Source organism: Lotus japonicus, chromosome 1 (genome assembly GCF_012489685.1).
Source record: "Lotus japonicus ecotype B-129 chromosome 1, LjGifu_v1.2".
Classification (NCBI taxonomy): Eukaryota; Viridiplantae; Streptophyta; class Magnoliopsida; order Fabales; family Fabaceae; genus Lotus; species Lotus japonicus.
The window spans coordinates 63,827,778-63,851,922 of NC_080041.1; the positions used below are offsets into that span (position 1 = coordinate 63,827,778).

General features: G+C 35.0%; 2 protein-coding genes and 1 long non-coding RNA gene across 3 annotated transcripts; 2 read left to right on the forward strand and 1 right to left on the reverse strand.

Annotated features, from left to right (window-relative positions):
- The first annotated feature begins 8,193 nt into the window (after nt 1-8,193).
- On the forward strand, nt 8,194-10,362 carry LOC130737785 (uncharacterized). The gene is given in 3 exon segments (XM_057589630.1): nt 8,194-8,601; nt 9,701-9,937; nt 9,940-10,362. Coding segments are annotated over 3 exon segments (648 nt in total). The 5' UTR covers nt 8,194-8,306; the 3' UTR covers nt 10,056-10,362.
- A 7,511-nt stretch (nt 10,363-17,873) lies between these two features.
- LOC130737792 (uncharacterized protein At4g08330, chloroplastic-like) lies at nt 17,874-20,041 on the reverse strand. Its single transcript, XM_057589636.1, has 2 exons — nt 19,848-20,041; nt 17,874-18,430 (listed from the first exon to the last, which is right to left on the reverse strand). Exons 1-2 carry the CDS (start codon nt 19,931-19,933, stop codon nt 18,019-18,021), a joined length of 498 nt encoding a protein of 165 aa, XP_057445619.1. The 5' UTR covers nt 19,934-20,041; the 3' UTR covers nt 17,874-18,018.
- A 108-nt stretch (nt 20,042-20,149) lies between these two features.
- On the forward strand, nt 20,150-22,412 carry LOC130737799 (uncharacterized). Its single transcript, XR_009018961.1, has 5 exons — nt 20,150-21,259; nt 21,631-21,780; nt 21,936-21,993; nt 22,114-22,218; nt 22,315-22,412. It is a non-coding gene; the product is annotated as an uncharacterized LOC130737799 (long non-coding RNA).
- The last annotated feature ends 1,733 nt before the right edge of the window (nt 22,413-24,145 follow it).

The following is a 24,145-nucleotide window of genomic DNA, read 5'->3' on the forward strand; positions in this document are numbered from 1 at the left end:
TCTATTGCTTTTCGCTTTTGGGTTTTATTTAATTCAGTCTTGTCTTAGTTATTATTATAAAAAAAAAAATATTCACGTTTTTCCGCATTAAGTTTATTTTGGTTACTAAAGTGACGCCACCGAAATCGGGGTGTTACAACCTGATGCTGCTTTTGTGATCACAACCAGTGAGTAGTCAGAGACTTATCAGAACCTGATCGGTCCAGTTGCAGGTTCGGGTTGTTCGAGTTCCGGATCGGATCTGGCGCAGAAACCTGATTCGTCATCTCCTACTTCATCTACGACGTCGTCTTCATCTTCCTCTACGGCGTCACCTGCCTCTGTGTGTTCCGAACAGACGCTAATGGAAGCCGCATCTGCAATCGCCGAGGGGAAAAACGACGCCGCACCGGAGTTCCTGACCCGTTTGGCCCTGGGTAATAACCCGCTTTTCAGCAGGGAACACGCCGAATCGACTCAGCTTCTGCTTGAAACTCGGCTTGCTTCAAGGTTGGGTTAATGGTGTAAGACCCAAGTTTTTAAGCTTATGCTAAGTGAATAAAATCTTATTCACGATTAGGGTTGATGTTTTGTGAAAGGAAACCTGAACAGGAGTTTACCAAATGAAATAAATTTATGAAGGAGAAAGTTCAGGAAAAGTCTAAGGATTGTACCAAAGTCGATAAAAGTTATAGCACGATCGTTACACGCTTAAACCTAGGTCAGAAACCCTAGTAAATAGCTAGTTTACGCTTTAAGTCACGATGGAAACTTATTCCAAAAATCTTCAGAGAAATGTTAGAACTTCTCTTTTTCCATATATCACAATTGTTTCGAGGCGAAACTCTAGGATCTACGAACGTCTGATTCCAATCATCGGAAGTTTGCCGAAACCGAATCCCTGGTATTTCAAAACCCTAGAATCAACCGACAATGAAGACTTTTTCTATTCAGAGCTTCAAATGAAGATTCTACACGCGTACACCCATTTCTCTTGATGATTTCAATCTTTCTTCAGAATGAAGTTTTCTATTCCGACATTCGATGCAAAAAGCAACTTATCGGGTAAAATAGTTTTACACCGACTTTGCATTAGTTACAAAAAATACAAGGAGACCTCATTTTAGTTTTGGAATTCTTTCGCCAAAACATATCTTAGAATTCATGGAGAATGAAGCCGGAAAAATCAGATTCGCGAAACTTTCATTTTACCGCGTTTTGCCAACCTCTATATATAGCAAGAAAGGTGAGAAAAATCACAAAAACTCCTCCATTTTCTCTCCAAGGCCGCGAGCTCCATAGAAGGAAGAGGAAGAAGAGATTTTCTTCATTACTTGCTTGATCGTTGATTAATCAGTTGCTGCTTCAAGGTTTCGAGGTATAGTCGCTAATCCTTACCTCTGATCGCTTTTTCCATAGCTTTTCTGTAGACTTTTCTGAGCTGATAGTTTTGAGGTTTTTGCAAAACTATCCTGAATATTTCATTTCTGATTCTAAACCTCTTCCTTACATGCCCAAGATCACTTCTGCCGGATTAGATTTTCCGTTATGTCGCCGAAATTCCGCCGGAATCAATTTTAGCCTAAAATACCCATTTTTGGAGTAAAGCTTCAACCTTTGGGCTGAAAACTATCGCCTTAGCTTAGTGCTAGTAGGATTAGTTGTCATAAACGTCGTTGGTGACGTCCCCATCCAATTTGTTTTTCGAAATTTCAGTTTTGAATTTCTGAGCTAAAAATCATGACCAAAATACCCCTGCGACAGTTTTTGATCCGATAATTTTTCCGAGTTCAAAATACCCTTAGTTACGGCTAATGATAGCATAGGAACCAAGTTTGATCGAAGAAAAATCGAGCCCCACAATTACCAAAAGTGGCCGAGCCCTATAGGGGAGGATGGGGAAAATTCTTTTTTCGAAAACTTGTCCTTTCGCGCTAGATTATCGTACCTCGGAGCATGTACTACTTCGTGTAACCTTAGTGAGCATTGATAGTTTAGTTTCCGATAGATTCTGATAGTATTTCTGTGGTTTACCTTAAAGGTGCTTTTGAGGAATTTCCTGAGGAGCAACGCTTTGCTTGCGAGGAAGACTTCGAAGATCACTCTGGAGAACCTACAGGTGAGGGCTTCTCACTGAATCTCTAGTTAATGCTTAGGTGTCGATACTTTCAACTTGATTTACTGTTTATGCACTTGTTTGTGTTTGATTGGAAAAATGTTTTCTGAGGCTTCGGCTGACAATGTAGATGATTCATCTACTGAATGTTTTTGAGAGTGAATTACATGCTAAGTGCTAATTGGGTAATTTAGGATGTGTGATGCATGCCTTATATGCTAAGTGCTATGTGGTTATTGCTTAATATGTTGATATATGACATGTTGATTGACTGTGATGATGTAATTATGCTTTTGCAATGAAATCAAAGTTTCTGAAAAGTGAGAATAGCGGGCAGGTCATGCCGATTTTATTTTGAGAGTTTTGAGAAAGTTTGATAGGACGAATGAGATTCGGGCCTTGTTATGGTGTTTCATGGATCGAGACATTCTCTGGTGTCATTTGGGGATTAGGAGATCCCGAGAACTTATAGGATTTGCGATAAGACTAAAAGGATATTATTTTGTAAAGAAAACTCATAAGACATTAAACAACCTCTAAATCTTCAATTAATGATAATAAACTCGAAAGGAAGCTTGGGATGCAAATCTTAGTTTTGGAAAACGAGAAGTGTCGTCGGATCTAAGTGTTGAGGAAGTTGAGAAGTGTTGAGTATGTTGATGTTCTTGTGTTGTTGGAGCAGCTGTGTTGAGTATGTTGATGCTCTTGTGCTGTTGGAGCAGCTGTGTGTTGTTGGGCTATCCTGGGGATAAGTCCGGGGAACCGTTAGTTTCCGAGTATGTTGATACTCTTGTTCGTTGAACAGTTACGACCATCGGATTGAGATGAGTCGGATGATTTGGAGATCATCGTGAGTTATGTGTTGTTGTGAAGTGTGTCTTTTGTCGTAGAATCGACTTTACCTTAGGGTAAGCTTTTAGAGACTTTAATTTACTTAGAACACGTGGCGACGTGTCGAGTGAGATCGGAGACGTTGTTTGACTAATCATCCTGCATTCATGCAACATTAATGAGGTATTAACACAGGACGTACTTTGGACCTCGTCGGTTTCCAAAAAGGTCATAAGACCCGGAATGCCGTGTAAGAGCGTTTGTAGACGTCTCTTGTAGCAGACCGAAATGGCAGACCTACGGGTTACGGCTGATCTGACTACCGCTGTGGTTGGAGTAAGAGGCACGCGGGCCGAAATGGTCCCACCGTGGCTGGTGCTAGGGCTGATCCGTTGATGTCCATCCGTTCCGGAATGCATATTGGTTAACTGGGTTAACCGTCATTTGCATATCATGCAACATGCATATTAATTTAGTTGATGAGTGTGATTGGTAATTGTTAATCCTATCTGGAACATGCTATCTGTTATTATTGCGTTTATGTTATTGTGGAATATGCAACCCTAGGATGTTATCCCTAGCTATAAGCCTAAGTGACTATATCTATTATCTGTACCTATTGGGTTTATTATCTACATAGTTCTTTGGAGTTGACCCTCGCGTCTTCTGTGTGTGTTTTGGCGGACAACGCCTTTTGTCAGATGTCCATTGCGGACTGGTTCACAATGGTCCACTCTTCGTGGGGGATCAGATATGAGATGATTGACCAGGATGACCCCGGTTCGTGGGTGGTAGACCCCGATAGCCACCGCGCGACGTACTCCGGGAGGATCATGGAGGACCATGTAGATAGTGGAGGACTCTTGAGGTCAGGAGTGCTGCGGAGATGCTCTGTCAGCTTCAACTTGCCACCGGGCGTTCACTGTGGACCAGCATTTGGAGGAGCACCGCCGCCACCGTCATCTTCAGAGGACGAGGATCCCTCAGAGGAGGAGCCAGTGGGAGTGCCTTCGGTAGAGTCCAGTTCACCCCCAGTTGCGATCATTGATGATCAGGGTTCGGGCCCTAAGCCCGTGAGTCCAGCATCGGAGCGCATCGCGGGTGCGAGGGGAGGACGGATAGGGTTGGTAGACTTAGTCGTTCTGGATTCTGATTCAGACGACGATCATGCTAGCACGTAGGTTTAGTGCTGGTGTGAGCTCCTCGAGTTAGGATTAGTGTAGGAGTAGAGTCTTAGCTCTGACAGTATTTGCTTCATTTGTTTCTTTGGGGGACAGGGTAGTTCCGCCTATAGCTTTTTGTGTGGTTTCCTTATGGGAATCACAGAGAATTGGTTGGACTTAGGAGGTCTTATTTTCAGGCCATTGGGTCAACTTATTCTCAGTTTTGAGGGATGGTGTTGCGGACACTTACCTTTTCATTTGGTTTGTACATATTGCCTACGGGCGCTACTCTTCTATTACCCGTCACTGGAGGTTCACTCGTGACGAGGTTGCTACTTACAGCGGGGGCTGTTTATATATATTGTATATTAGTTCTGATTATTGTTATCGTTGAGTTTTATTTAATTCAGTCTTGTCTTAGTTATTATCAAAAAAAAAATATTCACGTTTTTCCGCATTAAGTTTACTTTTGGTTACTAAAGTGACGCCACCGAAATCGGGGTGTTACAAATGGCTGCGAGTGATTCTTGAAGTGGCATTTGAAGTTGGGTTAACAGATCTGTCTTTTTTCTCTTCTAAAGTTTCAATTTTTAATTGTGGATTGCAGGTTGGTGGGCGTGAGGGTGTGGGGGGAGGAGGTTCGATGAATTTATGGGTTTTCTTATCAGCTTTCAAGGTTTGGTGTTGGGTTTGAGTGGCGATTTTGCTAGGTTCCATTTAAGGATTTTATGATGGATACTAGCTAGCTTTTAAATTTAACATGGGAAGTTCTGAGTATTGATTCATGAAGATGATGAAGATGAACAAAAATTTGAGATCAATTTAATTTAATTAGTGAGTTAATTTCTGATTTTTTTATAAAAATAAAAATAAAATAACACCTGGCCTCCTTAATCCCACGTGGAAATGCCACATGGGCCACCGGAGCTCCGACGTTGACCCAGAGCTCCGGAGGGACTAAAGCCAAACCTTTTGACAAAGGTTAGGGACTAAAACCCACCTTTGCTCCGGCTAGGGATGAAAACCAAACATTTAGTAAAAGTTAGGGACCAAACACTTATTTAAGCCTTTTTTTAATGTGATTAACTCTCTCAATTTACACTTATATATAAACCACGTGTTCTAAAGTAAAAACAACACTTGCATTGCATACTACATCTAGTTTTGTCCTAAAGTAAACCATAAGCTGTTAGAATAAAATATTATAATATTTATTCTTGATTTATTATAATATTTATTCTTGATTTATTATGATGTATATACATCATAATAAATCAAGAATAAATATTATAATATTCTATTATAATATTCTATTCTAACATAAACGATGAAAAAAAGTACAGTTCAACTAATCTTCTATTCGAGATAGTTTTTCTCGTTTCTTTATTAGCTCTCATTCTCTTTTTTATTTGGAATTAAATGAGATCAAGATTTTAGTTGATGAAGATATGCGTACAATTTTTCTGAAGCGGATCATAGTTTTCCTTCTGATCAAGGGCCTCCCAAAGTTGTGCATAGTCCTGTTGGAGATAGGGACATGGGCTGGATAAGTAATTATGAGCCCTCCTTTTACAAGCTCTCTTGCCCTAGAAGTTAAAGGGGGGAATTTCGGTGGTAGCTTCTATCTTTGTTCTGAGTGGGGCGTTGCGCGCGAAGTGATGGTACTCGTTGGGAATCTGAAAAGACTGGAAACAATGGTTTAGTGCTTGTTGGTTTCTAGGAGATGTCGTTTTTGGGGTGTGCTGCCATGATATCATTCGGAGTTAATATGACTATTTCATTCGAGATGCAAAACATAAGCATTTGTTTATCTTCTTTTCTTGTGGATCTCGTTTCTCCTTAGGTCTAGCCCCTTCTTTTTGGGGTCGCTTGGGGCTTGCATTGGGTTAGAAATTTTTGGGTCATGGCCTTTCTATTTTGGTGGGGCATGTGTCTTCGGTTGCTTTGTTGTTGAGGTTAAGATTCTTGGCTGGTATCGGGGTTAGGGGAACTCCCTCTCTTCCTTTTAGGTCAATCTCAGCTCCCTTGGGTTAGGTGGAGTTAAGAAGAGATGAATTTATCTACTCCAAAGTGATTTCAGGTTTTAAAAATGGGGAAAAGGGAAAGAAAACCTAAAGTGGCGACTCCGTCGTAGGATCGTAGTGGTGACTCCGTCGTAGGATCGTAGAGGGATGGGGAGATTGTAAGCAGCGATGTTTGATTTTCGTAACCATCTCATACTCTTGACGAGGGCTCAGAGGGAATGGCTTGTCAGTAAGAGTTTGGGGGTCGTTTTTAATGGGCCCGAAAGGCATGGCTTGTCAGTACGAGTTAGGGGATCGTTCTTAATGGGCCAGAAGAGGTGGAAACTGAGGGCTTGGCGAAGCAATTTCTTGCCCTATGTTCTAGTGCTGGAGGTTGAGTTTGTCGATGTTCCTGGTGTTATTCTTTGGTTGTTGGTTTGGCTTGTAGTTCATCTCATGTGGCTCCTTTGTGATGCTTTTTTTATCCTTCTTTCGGCAGGTGTGCTTGTGTAGGTCTCTTGTTCCCACGGCTTTGATTTGGGTTTGTTTCTGGCGGAGTGGGCTTCATTGTGGCTATGTTGGTAGGGATTTTGGATTATGTTCTGGCTTGTTAGTCGTTTTTTGTTGAGCCTTGGATTCATAAATTTATTTAGTTATTCTGCATTTGGTTTAATAGGATAATTAGGGTATTTGATTCATTTCCAAAACATTAAGTCTTTAGTTCATACATTTTTATGTTGTTTTATGATTTTTTTTATATATTTATTAGGCATTTTTATGTATTTTTCATAGCTTTTGGTTTGCAGGTTATACTAAAGTGATATGGCTTCGTGTGTGGGCTCATTCTCTTTGTATAAATATTATTGTTGCTCTATTCAAACAGATTGAAAATATGCATGTTGTGAACAACATATTAAATTTTCAGCACCCGTTTTACATGAGAGCTCAGAGTTGGAAAAGTTGGGTGTGATGGTGCCTGTTTCTAAGAGCTATAGTGCCCGTGCTCGCAGAGACAATGTTTTAAGCCTCATAAATCAATTTTTTCGGGATCTTTTTGCATTCTTCTATTTTTTTCACCTCATTAGCTAGGGCAAACATGTGGGAGCCTATTAGCTTCTTCTATTTTTTTGTATCCACAGTTCTTGTGGATACGAAAAACCCGATTAGTAATAATGGTAATGCTAATAGTTCTTTTAAGATTGAGCCATAATATTAAAGACCAAAGTGACGATGGAACTCTTATCCATAAAGTGTTACAATCAATACCCCGTCTCGAATGTTGATCACACAGCAGGCGGGGTGCTGACCTACTAGCAACTGCTAGCCAACCCAACTGCACGACATGCCTTATATGAGATTTAAACATGGGACCTACTTTGGTACCATGTTAAAGAAGCAAATAAGTAATGGTAAGAGAAAAGAGGAGAGGAATATGAGAGAAGAGAAAACGAAAGTCTATTAGGATTACATTGTGACGACTTATGTTATAATAGAAAACAAATGAACAAATGTAATTAGGCAACAAGTAAAAGACTAAAAATACGATACTACCCTTAAGAAAAGTAGTAAAATAACCTATACTATCTAACAAATACTTCATGAATTAAGTAAGTAATTAGAAGTTTGATTCACAATTTTTATGAATGGAAAAAACTCATTAATCACCTCTAACTACTACTTAGGACAGTGACATGAAGAAATGATAAAGGTTGTAGAGATACTTGATTATGAAAAAAAAAAGACCCTCAATAAACTAATAGGCTCATTTTATCAATTTATCTGAGGTTTTTTTTTTTTAAATCAGAAAGATAAATTACACTTTTTAGGGATCGATCACTGAATCTCCCCCAACATAACTCATATGCATGTAACTATTACTACTCGAACTATCATTCGGGACGTCAATTTATCAGAGTTGAGACATAGGAATCTGTTGTGCTGCATAAATCCATGATCCACTAGGTAAATTACATTACACGACGCAACACTCTTCTGACACAGTTACACACACTGTTCTGACTCAAACATCCTGTTCCAGTGGGGCCACACTCACGATCTTCCATTTACTTTCACTTTCCCATCATATATATTCTCAATCTCAACTCTCAAGTCTCAACTACACCTTCCACCACTTTGAAAAAAAGTTCAATTCACATCACATTGAGTCTGAACATTCCTTCCACCCATTCTTCTTCTTCTTCTCAACCCAAAACAATGAATAATAGAAGCGGATTCAGAGAAGAGAAACCATGCTGCTACTTCCACCCAAAACAAGTAGTAGTTGGTGTTTGCCCTTTGTGCTTGAATGAGAGGCTCCTCATTGTAGCTGCAACACAGGGCCAACACTCCAAGAACCGTTCCTCCAAAGCTTCAAACAAGGTTCAAAGTTCTGTACACACAAAACCAGCCTCTTCCATTCACAAGATCTTTGCTTTTGGTTCTCTCTTCAGTCGCCAAGAATGGAAATCTGATAATTTTGACTGTGATGTTACCTCTCCCAGTCCAGAAGGTAATTTCTTAGTGCCCCTTTGGTTTTAAATTCAGAACAATATTTTCTACCTCGCAAATCAGAATCATGATTTTCAATGCATATTCAGCGAATAGAATACACTTCTTAGAGTAGGCGAATTTACATTTACTCAACACAAACCCAAGCAGTTTGCTTATATTGTTGTTAGTAATGTTCAATAATCAATAGCACTGAGAATTATCATATTTCAGTGCATGTTTGCGTGTCTTAATGTGGAAGATTAGATTGTGATGATAACTTAATTAAGGTAAAAAAAAGCGTAGTTGTTAAGTGTGTAAAGACAAAAAGAAAGGGAAGGTTTTTTAGTTGTGTCACTGTTTTCTTCTTGGCGTGGCATGAGTGTCAGAGGCAAACGCCAAGAACATAATGACACTGGAAAATTATATTGCAAGATTATATGTCTGGATGGCCTATGGATTTGGTGGGGGGAATTGGGGTACATGACTAATCTGGCAAGATGTCATTTCATGTTTTTGAAATTGAAAGTTATATGATGCCATTGCCTTTATTGAAGATATATATGTATTTTAATTTTCATAATCCCCCTGTGTCAGTGTCTAATATACAGTGTCCAGAAAAAAATGTTCCAAATAGTACATTTGATTTGATCTTGAATCTGCATTCATTCAAATCCGTCGGCAATATAGTAGACAAGCACAGCAATTAGGTGTGCATTCATTATCTTAATTTAGAGCAAGTGTGAAACAGCACACTGATTTTTATGTCTTCTTCTATGCATCCAAAATCAATAGTTCTTTAGGTGCAAAGAGTACTAGTACTGCACTACTGCGTAACATCAAGTGGAGAACCATTGAGCAAAAGATACCTCTAGACTATTGATCGTATTATATCATACTAAATTAACTTTTCTTTCTTCATAATCAATTTTAAAACTTAGAAGCTACTCATGGTAGTTTCACTTCAAAATTGATTCTAATTTTATAATCAATTCTAGAAAGATTTCTAGATATGCACATAAAAGTATTTTCTTCTTTTCCTCAATCTTTGCCAATTTTTTCCTTTAACTTTTGCCTCCGAACTGAGAATGATGTATTTTGGGGTGACTTTAACTTTGCAGACTCATTTATCTCAATCAAGTTTGAAGATAATGGAGTGGCCTCGTGGGAAAAGAGCACGGTCTCTAATAAGGTGTCCCTTGAGAATTGCAACAACAAGATGTCATGGAACCATCACCAAAACAACAAGGGTACCACCACCACCATCAAGAGCGTGATAGAGCATGGCAAGTCACGTGATGCGTTTAGGTGGCGAAAGCGGATAGGCCACATGTTCCAGCTCATCCGGTGGAAGAAAGGCACGTGCCACGTCAGCAGCAACACCAGCAAGGTGGAAGGTGTGAAGGTGAGAAAAGGTTGGATGATGAGGACTCTGACAAAGAGGAAGAAGACCATGGAATAAAGAGGGGTCTTTAAAGAAAGTGACACCACCATATGTGACTTTGGTACCTCAACTTTCAAGGGTGAAATTAAAGTTTTATCTAATACTATCCATATGGTAGAGTCAAAATTAGCTTTGTCAAAAATGTGCTTTAGATTACAAGAAAGAAAAAGAAAAGGGCAGTAGTGCTTTAAAGAGGGGTTCTTCTTGTAATTCTCTTACTTTTTTTTTTCTCTCTTTTTCTAATTTCAACATCACTATATATATTATAGATGGTACAGGCTGTAAAAGGGTTTGTTGAAAAATAGTTAAATAAGATGAATATTTGATTAATCCCTTCCATACTGAAGCACCCATGTTAGGTACCCAAAGTGGGAAACAATGAAGCAAAAGGTCCCTCTTGCATAATGCTACAGAACTTGTCCTATAGTTGTCTTAGTGGGAGAATGTCTTGTTGCCAAATTTTCAAATTAACAAACACTTGTGGATGGTGTTTTTATTTTTCTTGTTCATGATTTAAAGTGCTAGCATAAAAAATGGGGAAAACCGGAGTTAACAAACTTCTGCTATGCGCGAGGTTCAAAGAAGACAAAGCGACTTAAAGTGCTAGCAAATTGAAAGGAATTGATTTCAAATTATTTGTTCAATAATGATTCACTTCACCGCAATTATGTGTTGTTTTCCCATCTTGCATGTGTGGTTGTCCGATTAGGCCCTTGGAATGTGCCTAATGGTGTGATTGGTTCCCTGCACAGGGCCATTTTATCGATGAGTGATCGATGGCATTAGGACCACAGTGAATGGGGATAATGATAGAGGAAAGTTTTATTCGGACCAAACGAAAATGACAAGACGTGATCGAATATATATATCTATCAAACTAAAATTCTACAAGTGCATGAGATGAGGGAGGTGGAGGAAATGTGGCACCATTTGGATCATATGTAATTAGGTTATGTCGATGAAGGAAAATCTGCTTTATAAGTTTAAAGGGTTATATGATTGGAATTATATTGTGGAAGGCAGCACAAACATGTTTTTTGCTTTATGACTACGTTTCGGATGTAAAATAAGGGTCCCGGCCCAGGCCTGAGTTGGGCTTAGATGCTTGCAGTTGAAGAACTAAAGCGTTTCCTTTCAGACAAAGGAACTAACTAAGATATTGACCAAAAAAAAAAAAAAAAAAAGGAACTAACTAAGACAAAAAAGAAACAACAAAGAAAATTGAGTATGAAGCCCCACGTGGCTAAAGTAGTAGAGTTAGAGTTAGGTGTTGATAGTTTAGAAGTGCCAATAATGAAGTTTCACATTAGTTAGTTACGATTGAATTAAGCCTAAAATGAGAAGAAAGAAGAAGGCTTAAGAGAAAGTAGTGGAAAAAGATTAGATTTATAATATATGGGTTTACCTAATGTGGACCCTTAAAAAGAGGATTAAATTTGTACCGCTTAGTTTGATCTGTTATACCAGGTTACACAATTTTTGTATAGAAAAAACACGATTTTGATTTCTCTTCGTTGAGGGAGTTTAGAGAGGGTTTCTTCTTAGGCACGAAGCAGTAGTTGGTGTTTTGGAAATCGACACTCCAGAAAGGAAGCTATGGATAAGATTTGAGAGAAACCAGAAGAACATTAAGATGATGAGGGAAGTCATTAAGGTTGTCTATAAGCAAAATGTTAGTTTTTTATCTATTAAGTTTAAATTAAAGATTAAATAATAGATTTCTATTTATTTAATTAAGATAAAAACTAATCAGTATATGATCCATTTAATGGTTAATTTCAGCCCACTAACTTAGTGAGGGAATCATGATACCCCTAAGTGAGTTAAGGGAATTCAGGTAACCACCCCTCTTTTTATTCAATGACGTGTGAGTTTTGTGATGGACTGAAAAACTCTATAAAACAAACTTCTGATGCTCTCTGAAAACAACAGTTCACTAAACCTGCTCCTCACTTCAGAAAACAACACCATCTAGTTTGAGTGAGTGAGGGGTTGGAAATCAAAGCAGACAACAGTTCGTTAATCTCAATTTCTCGTAATGGCTGGAGGTATGTCACATGATTTTTATTTTACTTCCGTTGTTAAATGATCTGGATATGTTGTTTAGAAAATGTTTAGATCAAATTTAGTATAACACAAAATCCTACAATCTCAATGGAAGTCAAGATGAGTTTACATATTAGAAGTCCACATACATGAATTAGCAGATGAAAACAAAGATTTTCCGGAATAAAGACCGTGCATAGAATAGACTTGCTTCCGCTTGAATAAGCTAGCTGAGAATGTATCCCCTCCAAACACTGAATCAGAAGAAATCTCATTTACAGAAGTATCCTTTGATTTAGAATCCTTAACCCCTTAATCTGATGACTATGTGCCTGAGCAGGATAATGTATAGGAGCCACTGCTATTTGAGAGGACATTTCTTCTAGAGCTCCACTCATCTTGCTACTGGACCAATAACTTGATGCGCCCGAGATCTCATGACGAACTATACCAATAAGTACGAATCTTGAGTGACAACATGGTGTGCAAGATTAGATGCAGAAAAATTTACATTTTGATAATGGATGTTTAACCAGTTGCCACTCGAATTTGAGACTTCCCCCAATCAAAGATATTGGTGGGATACATGATTAATATGGACAATCTCTGGTGCATGTGTGAGGGAATTTCATGGGGGTGCAACATTTGCAACGAAATTAATTTGAGGTACAAGAATCTTAGATGTAACTAATTGGCGAGAAGAAATCAAGTAAGAAGAAATCAATTAAGAAGAAATATCCATGCCTTTGAGTTTTCCGGCGACGAATGCCTGCAAGTCTTATTTCCGATCATCTCTGTCTATTTTTTTTTCTTTTTTGATAGACAAATGTTAGTTGTTAGTAATGTTAGTAAATTAGTCATCCTCAGGGTTCGAACCCACCATTCACCCTTCATCCCACCCATAGCTTTTACCACTTGAGCTATCCTTCGAAGACTCATCTCTGTCTATTTGATGGTGGGAGGCCACCTCGATTGTGACTCTCGTCACAAGCTCTTTCAGCCCCCGAACAAATTTTCTTTGGCGAGCTCCACCATCATAAACATTTTTCATAAGCTAATTTGAACAATTTATAAAAATAAGTTCAAAACAGCTTATATTTAAGTCATAAGCACAAATATCTAATCATTTGTGGCCACTTATTCAAAAGTAGTGGTAATGAAATTTTACACTCATAGTGCATACACATTAAATTCATTTACTTAAGTTATCACAAATACTTACATAAACGTCTATACTTACGTAAACGTGTATGTTATTAGATAGATTCAAATATACTCTTCCGAACTAGCCTCAGTTTTAACAGTTTGATTATTCTTGACTTGATCCAATAACTTAATCTCACACTGACAAGGATTATTTTCTTACACTTCAGAACTTAATTATTAGGGTCCTAATCAATATCAATCAATATATATTAGAAAAGAACAACTTCTAGCATGACGTGTCGCTCTCACAGGCCAAGTTAGTGACGTGTCGCTCCCAGATTAATTCTCACCTAATATTTTACATGTAAGCTTTTTCTCCTTGGCCCCACTTGCCACATGTGCCCTGATTTTTCCTTACCTTATTTCTCCTTAGTAAAAAAATATATTTTTAAATTTTAGATTTGATTAGGATTTAGGTTTTTTATTTCTTGATTTTATCTTAATTTAATTTTGATTTATTTTTAGAGTATTAATTAATTTTTATGGTATTTTTATTGAATTTTCGGATTTTTAATTAATTTCGGATTTTATGAGTTTTTATTGTGATTTTCTAGATTTTGATAGTTTTTATCTATTTTTATTTAGTACATTTTTAAATTTAAGATTTGATTAGGATTTATGTTGTTTATTTCTGTATTTTATCTTAATTTATATTGTTATTTATTTTTAGAGTATTAATTATTTTTATGGTATTTTTATTGAATTTTCGGATTTTTAATTAATTCCGGATTTTATGAGTTTTTATTGTGATTTGCTAGATTTTGATAGTTTTTATCTATATTTATTTAGTACATTTTTAAATTTTATATCAATATCAATCAATATCAATATCAATCAATATATATTAGAAAAGAAGAACTTCTATCAGGCAGATTTAGTGACATGTCATTCTCACGTTAATTCTTAGTGACGTGTCATTTTCACGTTAATTCTCAGAAAAAAATTACACGTGTCATTTTCAGGTTAATTTGCATAAAAAAATACATTTATAAATTTTAGATTTGATTAGAATTTAGGTTGTTTATTTCTTGATTTTAACTTAATTTATTTTTGATTTATTTTTAGAGTATTAATTAATTTTTATGGTATTTTTATTGAATTTCCGGATTTTTAATTACTTCAAGATTTTATGAGTTTTTATTGTGATTTGCTAAATTTTGATAGTTTTTATCTATATTTATTTAGTACCTTTTTAAATTTTAGATTTGATTAGGATTTAGGTTGTTTATTTCAGGATTTTATCTTAATTTATCTTATTATTTATTTTTAGAGTATTAGTTAATTTTTATGGTATTTTTATAGAATTTTCGGATTTTTAATTAATTCAAGATTTTATGAGTTTTTATTGTGATTTCTAGATTTTTGTAGTTTTTATCCATCTTTATTTAGTAGCTTTTTAAATTTTAAATTTGATTTAAAAGATTTGTCCTAATTATCTAAGATTTACCTAGATTACTCCTTACTAAATTTATTTCATCATGATTTAAATAGATTATTAATATCTGAAATTTTTTTTCATAAAATTTTAAAATTTTAAAAGATTAAAAAACTAAAAATTCAATAAAAATACCTTAAAAATTAATTAATAAAAACTATCAAATCACAATAAAAACTCATAAAATCCTTAATTAAATAAAAATCCGAAAATTCAATAAAAATAAAATAAAATTTAATTAATACTCTAAAAATAAACTTTTTTTACCTACCTAAAATTTATTTCCATAACAAATCTTGAAACCAATTTTTTAAATTTAATTTTAAATTTGAGAAACTTTTTCATAAAATATTAAAATATTAAAAGATTTGCCTTAATTATCTAAGATTTACCTAAATTGCTCCTTACTAATACTGCATCAGTCATCTCCTCCCCTACATGTCTCCACTGTGAACCGGTTGACATGGAGGAAAAATGAGGAAGATTACTCGAGTATGCAACTTGCTTAATGTGGTGTTGATAATTGTGTAAGTTGATAATTGTGTAAGTGTTTGACATAAATGTTTATGCTTCGCTTCCTAAATGTTTTTTTGTTGTTGAATTTGATTGACCTAATTAGTGAGCACTATATTTGGTAGTGTTGATTCAATTCCTAAAAGCCATGTCCTTTAATTTTCTCTTAATTTGTTCATTGTTCCCTATTTTGTGATTGTTTTGTTTAATTTCATATATGCTTTAGTATTTGTTGGTGGTCTCTGTGATGCTTCCATATCTCTTAAATAAACTAATGTTGTGATGCTTTCTCTTATGCAACCCTTATTCTGAATGTTCTTAATCGGCATGCTTTTATCCTTCCCATTGCAAGTTTATTTAATTGCATCATTGTCTTCCAGTTTTGGCTGTCAAAACTTCATCTACAATGTCAGCATCATGAAGGCAGAGAAACTCTTTCAGAAGAAGGGACGTCCAACAAATTTGACCCAAGATCCCAGTTAAAGAAATGAGATTTAGGTAAGATACTTATTCATATGATTGCTTTCAATTCCAGATTTTGCTATTTTTCTTATTAATTAATAGCTTTTTTTGTTGTCAATTGTAAATCGCTTTTAGACATAGCTATAGTCTCTTTTATTTTGCTTTACTATCTCAATAGTGGAAGCTTTTTTTCAATTAGTACATGGGTTAAAATTCTAAATTTGCTTAACTAAAGGTCTGATTCTATTTGATTTTCAGGCAGTTTCCTATTTGGCTCAAGAATGTTTGGGGTTATGGTCCGAGAACTGCATCTTTATACCTGTCACATCCATGGGTATTAGTTGTACTCATAGCTGCATCTTTATAACTCATAAGTTACATTTAGTTTGGCTTCATAACTGATACTTGAACTTTTGCTTAGTGGGAAGCAAGCCTTAACACAGTTAATGAGCTGAATGGAAAGGGAATGTGGATAAGGAGAATGAATCATATAGAATTTCCTTATTTTCATTCACCAATTTATGGCCTACACAGTTCTTGGTTCATATAATGGGGATAGAGACTTTGCTGAGCTCTATGGACATCACTTCTCATCCCAATTTTAGGTAAGGGAAGAAATTTATTATAGCCTTCACACATTCTGATTGCTTAGTATAAAAATATTATTAACTCTTATCCGGGTTTTATGGACTTGCATGTCTGCTGCTCACATTTTTTTTTGGTAATTCAATTGTTTTCCACTACCTAAACATTATTTCATTGTTCCTCTCAATCTGTTTTGTCCATCTCACATGTGCAATGTAAGCTCTTGCTTGGTTTGCAATTTGGTTTTGTATTTTTTTCTATAACAGATGCATCATCTTGCACAATTTAAGATCATTCCCAATGTTGTAGAGTAAAAGAAAGACATTGATGCTCCGAACTACCAAAGAAGCATGACGCTGATTGATGATATGTGATGGATTTGCAAGAAATGGAGCATGAGTTCTACACCAAGAATAGTATAAAATGTGTTATTCTAAATACAGTTGGTGGCTACTATACAGCTCTAAAGAACCACACTTCTTGATAAATGGTGGCAAAAAAGAGCATGCAAAGATCAATGTTTGTTGTAATGATGTTTCAAGGTGTTGTCACCTATGTATAAGTAAATCCTTCTCCTATTTTGACATGTGTTACACTGAAAATTTTAAAATCTTCTTTTTAACTTTAGAGATTTTTTTATGCATATGTAACGTGACATATTGTTTTATATAAAAAGTATCATTATATTTTTTTAAACAATCATTATACTCTAAACTAATTGATTGATATTTTGTTAAATTACAAATAAAATCAAATGAGATACCAACCGAATGCATTCCATTATAAATGGAGAGGAGAAATTTCTGCACCAAAAATTTATTACCAAAACAAATCTATGTTGGCTAATTTAAAAATTTTAAATATGAGAAACTTTTTCATAAAATATTAAAATCTTCTTTTCAACTTTAGAGATTTCTTTATGTATATGTAACGTGAGATTTTATTTTATATAAAAAGTATCATTATATTCTAAACTAATTGATTGATATTATGTTAAATTTCAAATAAAATCAAATGGGATACGAACTGAATGCATTCAGTTATAAATGGAGAGGAGAAATTTCTGCACCTAAAATTTATTGCCAAAACAAATCTATGTTGGCTAATTTGAAATCTATGCAAAATTATTTTTGTCGGTTTAAGGTTCGTAAATTTTGTACAAAATCTGATATATTGCTATTTTATGACTTCAAATAAACAAAATGATGTCATATTTTTATGATTTATCTTTCACAACCCTAATTTGTGCTACTATCACATTCTTTTTTTCCCATGATTAATATATGTTTATCCTCTGCTTTATTATAATTGTTCTTACATTCTTCGTATGTTAAATTTTTTATAATTTAAAATATGATCGATGTATCAAATACAATAGGCACATTCTTTTTTTTCCATGATTAATATGTGTTTATCATCTGCTTCATTAAGATTTTTCTTACATTTTTAGTATCTTAAATTTTTTTATAATTTAAAATATGATCGATGTATCAAATACAATAAACATATTCCCCGTGCAACGCACGGGTAAAAAGAACACTAGTTATTATAAAGTTTTTAGTGTTAGATTGAGTATTTGGAACATAGAAAAAAAAAACGAGTATAAGAAAAATCAAACTCATTCACTTTAACATTTACAATTACATCTATGATATACTAGTATAGTAGTATGTTACAGTTTTGATAGACAGGGAAGAGGAAAACAAACAGAGTAGGAATTAACAGTGTAGTAATTTTCATATAAAATTTCAAGCAAACACAGAGATTCCATATTCTTGAGAAGATGATGAAGGCTGCAAGGCACGAATGCGAATGTTATATTTCGCCTGATTCGGTGATTCAGTGGCAGCAGGGGATGATTCTGTTCCGTTTGATACAACAAGAGGAAATGATGATGAAGTGTAACCATCGTAAGCATTTCCAATATAGTTGCAGCACTTGCGACAAAGAAGCTTGGTTTTCCGGCGAAACAGACCCCATGAGTGCTTAGAAAAGTGCGGGGCGCATTCGATTTCATCAACCTGGGTAAATCTGCTATCATCAATATTGAAGAATGGTATGATACCTCGCTTTATGGATTTCCCATATTTGGTTGAACCGATGGATGAGGTGTTTCTGTTGGAGGAGGAAAGGTTAAGCTCATACCCGCAAGTGCCACAGCTGTGAAAAAAATAGAGATAGACATTGAAATTACTAACTAGAAAGGAAAGAAAACCAGAATTATAATGTGAAATCTTAATCAAAAGAACCAGGTAACTCTTGAATGTAAATTATGTAGTGGTAATGGTATGAAGTATGAACAACAATTACAGAAGTAGAGAATGTAGTTGGAACCAGAAGATGCGGCAATGATTATCATTTTATCATAGCCATAATCATATGTATGGCTTCTTTTTATTGAAAGGGAAAGGCAAAGAAACCCTTTCCTTTCAATTTTAAGTTCAAGAGGCCGAAACTAATATGTATGTTTCGATTTCAGTTGATCTCATTGAAAATTCATGTTGAATTAACTAGCTTCTCTCTTTATGCGTTTGTGATGTGTGTTTTCCTGTTTTTGTTGAAAACCAAAACACAACTTCAGTTTGTTTTTCTGTTGGTTCCCTCTCCAAGTCCAAAGTCCACTCACATACATTCCAAGGCAAAAAAGCCAATGGATGTTGGAGGTTGGATTGGGCAAACGACCATTTACATTCACCCAACATTTAAACAAAGTAACAAACACACATGGTTTTTGTGATTAGGTAGGAAGATAAGGTCGAGTAGGAAGCTAACTCCTTTCCTTTTTTGGGTCCAAAGCTTATCACATATTTAGAAATCTTTTAACAATTAATTATTTAGTCAAAATCAATTATGGATGTAGAAGTTTATGTGAGTAGCTTTCTGAGTTTCATATTTAATTCTCAAGAAATACAACTTGAATATCCAAACATGCTATTTAGTATTTACCCTCTTATCTAGGGTAAGATGTGGCCCAAGTAGAGCTTGAGCACTTGAGATGTATAGCATGATATTCCCATGACATTTTGAATATAGTTTTGGTCAAAAATGCTCACACTACCGTTTCTGCTAACAAATCTCCTTGAAAGTATCAAATCATTGTTTATCTTTCCAAATATTGACTTAGGTGACATAAAAAATTTCTTTTTCCAAAAGTGATCACTTACATTACTTAAAAGAACTCCCTCAACTGTTTTCAAACTTTAAATGCTATAAGGATTCAAAATAAATAACCCAATCCATTTTCCATGAAAACAGGATCATGAATGGGAATTAGATACCATCTCAGTGTATTACTCCCTTCAACACATGGGTCTATATCTGACCAGTGTTAAAGGTTCACAGGGTCTAGAAACAAAACACTCTACAGATAGTTTAAACAGTAAGTTGAAAACGAAAAAAAATAAATCTTAACCAAGATGAATCAGAAAACATGTCATGAATTGGATGGATAATTATTGATATTTATATAGAAAGAAGCAAATTGATATTGCAATTCTTGAAAAAGCAAAACCGAATTTTGTGTGTAACCAAAGCAAAAGTAGAATCTAATAAGAGAAATAGAGAGAAAGATAGTAACCTGTAGTGGACATCCCTCTGAGTATGAGAAGAAGAGGAACAGGAACGAACATCTCCCATGTTAAACGCAGAATAAGAATTGTCCATTTCGATATGAATGAGAAAGGGAAAGAACCGCACACAGGCTCAAATTACAACTGAAGGAAGAAGGAAAGAAAGGAAAAGGAAACTGCCTTGTTGGAAGTTAGTGTCGTGTTGCAAACGTGTGTGTGTCCCCGGTACCGACAAGTGAGTGAGTCATGACTTTGACTCTACCAAAACCACATTAGAGCAACATCAACCAATCAATTTAGTACACTCGTTCCTTCCAACTTTATATTCTTCTTTACAATTTCTCATATCACATATAAGATTATGCACATTGTTTAGGAATTCACCATTTTATAAATATTTTGATTTAAACTAGCGTTTTTACCTATTTCGATGCATAGATTTATGTTCATTTCTTGTTCTTGTTCTCAAATCCTTTCACCTATTTCTATTCACTTCTTTTACTTGCTTATAGTTTTTGATTCAAAATCCTAAATTGGTGAGGCTAGTTATTTCTTAATTTACCTCAGTGACGTAGGGTTTAAAAATTGATTTATGTTGACTTGGATTAATATTATGGGTGTTATTTGGGTAGTATCTATGTCTAATACTTTAATTTGATCAATCAAAGACTTTGGAAACCATTGGGTTGAACCTGCAGTTTTCGAACTGTTGTTTCCTTCCTGTTCGGAGTGAAAATGATGTAATTTGTAAAAGTTGTACTCATATGAAATGAAGCTTTGAATTTCAACGAAATTTTGGCTTTGGTATCATGTCATTTAGGATTTTGTAGCTCAAGTTTTGATAACTTTAGTGAGCAAAGGTCTTGTTGTAAAAGGGTTCAGCTACTCCTTAATTGAATAGACATCAAATCCCCTAGTTTGTTTGGATTCAATTTGAATTGGCTGAAGGTTTTTGGACCCAATTTCTGTTAATGCATAAACCATGTGGGTAAATTGTTACTGTCTTTTGAATTGGACAGGATTTGTGCTTGGCATAGATAAGAAAGGAGTGGAGACAGAGCATTCTGATACCGTAAGGGAACGTTGACATTTCAGTGGAGTGATTCCCCTAGGCCTCATTGTTGCTGTTTGCTTCTGCAACAACTTGTTTTCTTTGTTTTTTGGTTCCTCGCTGGCTCTTAGGATATTTAGATTAGGAGCTGTTTGTTTAGCTTATTAACTGTCTCCTTTTCCATTTATCAGCTGTACCATGGGTTGGAATACCCCTTGTATTCCTATTTATTCAATTCATTGGCTTATAAAAAAAATGTAATTGATGCTGCAACTGTTTGGTAATGATCATGGCATATTGATTAGGAAAAGAATCATGGCATTCCTTCCTGCACAAATGAGGCCTTTTACTAGGATGGTCCTCAATGAGGTATGCCATACTAGCTATTTGTTTTATGCCTATGTTCCTTGGTAACTTTAAAACTGATAAATAAATCCCATGTTAAAACTTGAGAGCTTTTTGTTATTGAGTTAAAATTTTAGAGCTTTTGTTTTCATCTCTTAATTGTTTTCCCTTTGTTGATACAAGTTTATGGCTAGAGAGCTTCCATTTCAATGCTTTTAAAGTTTTGTGTCCTTTTGGTTTGGAGATAAAGACATGCTTTGTATTATAACATAGTAGTAGTTTTTGCTATGAAGCTGTCAATGACTCAATTATCCATCTCCCCACTAATCATATAGAAAGTTGGAAGCTAACTTTTTTCTAGACCTAAAAAGAATATTCTTAATCTGTAAGTTCAGGAAATGGTTCTAGTGCTGCTGGGTAAGGCTGGACAACTAAAAAAGCATGAAGACCTGGTGGATAAGATGGTTTCCAGGGGATTTGTCTCTCACCCTTTGTAGAAGTAGCTTCATCCTTCACATCAATGAGCCAAATTGCAGAACTTCCAAGTATGACTATAAAATGATGGTGTTATTTGCTAATTTCTGTAGGATACAAAATGAGGTTCTTTTATTATTAAAGAAATAAATCATGTATGTGCTTTGTGCTTTATAATTTTATATATGGCATAAATTTGATAAGTGTAGTTTTTGGTGCTGGACAGGGTAATCAGTTGAACACTCATTCTCCAATTGAAAGTTTATCAACTCACAAGTCACAAGGTGTTAAGTCTATCTGGGGCATTTACACTAGATTCTTTGAGATTAATGTTATGTTTCCTCAATCGTTTCTTTAGTATCATTGTATTTATTTGTGTATTGAGGAAGAAATTTTTGTTGCAGGCTCCCGTGTATTTTGTTTAGGAAGGTATATATCTTTAACAAGGGCCTCGGGTATGGCCATGGAAGTACAATTATTAGCTACTTTCATTTTTTGGTAGAAAACTGGTAAGTTCTCCTTTTGTTTCCTATGTACCAAGCATGTTATAAGTATTTTTAATTGTGGGATCTTACGGATTATTTCTTGTTCATTTTATAAACTAGCATTAGTGCAAATGCTCAAAGGAAGGCTGCCAGGGCTATTAAAATTTCCCGAGCTCAATGACTTTGGTATTCTATGTATGCAAGGTGAGGGAGTACTTACTGCTGAAGATAGTAAGTGTATCAAACAAATTTACTCTAATGTTGCCTGTCCTTTTGTCTTTATTAGGACCATTTTCTTAATCTTGCATGTAATCCAATATCTTATGCTAATAATGTAGCTAAGATACAAGCTGGAGCTGCTGGAATCTTTGTTTCAAATCACAGAGCTTGCCAACTTGACTATGTCCTTGCAACTATTGTGGCTTTGGATGGGGTACTGCATTTTGTTTTCTGTGATTGTGGATTTATTTGTCTCTCTTTTAATTTTTGATTTCATGTGATTAATTTTTGCACTAATACATAATACCTGTTTTAATTACAGTTGCTTCTGAAGGAGGCATTCACTTCTCTTATGTAGCTGGTGAGCACGTAAATCACTTCTCTTCTTTGATGTTTAGAATTGACAATATAACTCAATGTTTAGTTAAGATTTTTCTGAATTTCATATTTGTTTCATTGCTTCTTAAGTTAGCTTGGACTCTACTTTCTCATGATTTAACAAGTGTATTAGTAAGAGATTATTTTGTAACTTGTCGGTTGTGAGCATTTTTGTTCATATACATGCTTATATTATTCTTTGATTCATGGCTTAAGAGAAGCATTTTAATCCTATTCTATATCATTTTTGTGATTATGGATGTATAATGTTTAGGATGATGATGCCAAGTTAGCGTTCTAGGTTTAATGGCTTCATCTTGAACTTATAAAGCAGTCACTGGCGGCTGGGTCTGCCATATCCTTTTCTTACATTCTCTAATATTGCAGCGGTTTGAACCGCCGCTAAATACCACTTTTTTTTAGTGATTTTTTACCTATACCTACGGTGCATAATTCGTAGGTAAATCTTAAAGTGTTATTCTTACGGATGTATTTCCGTCACTAAACACTATACCGACGGATATAAAACCGTGGTATAGCGAATTAAAAACCACGAAAATTTTGTCCGTCGGTATAAGTTTTTCGGGCTATACCTACGGTTTTTTATCCTTTACCAACGGTAAGCTGCCGTCACTATATGGCAAGTTTTTTGTATACATGGGGTTTTAATAAACATGAGAAAAATCAATGCAAATATGATATGTTTATGTAATAGATATTATCAAGTAATTAGAGATATTATCTTAATTAGGAGTTCTTATTCTCTCAATGCGTAAGACCCGTCAATATTGGGAAAAAAGAGTGTGTCTATCGTTTTATTTCGTAACGACGATCAATACCCAATTTTTTTCTATTGTTAATATTTAAGTTATATTTTATTTTAGCATTAGACTATAATTTTAATTTCTACTTAACCATAATTAAAAAAATACATAAAAAAGAGGGGAAACTAAAATAGGGAATAACTTCAACTAAAATTACTTGGTAGGGAGATGTTTGATCCTATAGAGCTAGCTCAAACAAAATTGTCTGAATGGAGAATGCATTGCAGAGCTTCAGCTAAAATCTTGAGGGGGAGAATAAATTGAGAAGAAAAAAATATTTCAGTACAGAATACTCCAGTTTATATACTTAAGAGTCTAAGTTATATTTTATTTAAATCATAAAAGTATAGTTACTTATAGTAAAATAACTAGACTCCCTTAAGCAAAATATATAGTTGATCGAATTAAAACAAAAAATTAATGGCAAACTTAATTTTTTTTTTTTGAAATTAACTTAAACTTAGTCAGAAGGCTTATCTTTATCTTGAAAAAGAAACTCCCGTAAGTATGTAACTTTTTAGTGAATGAGA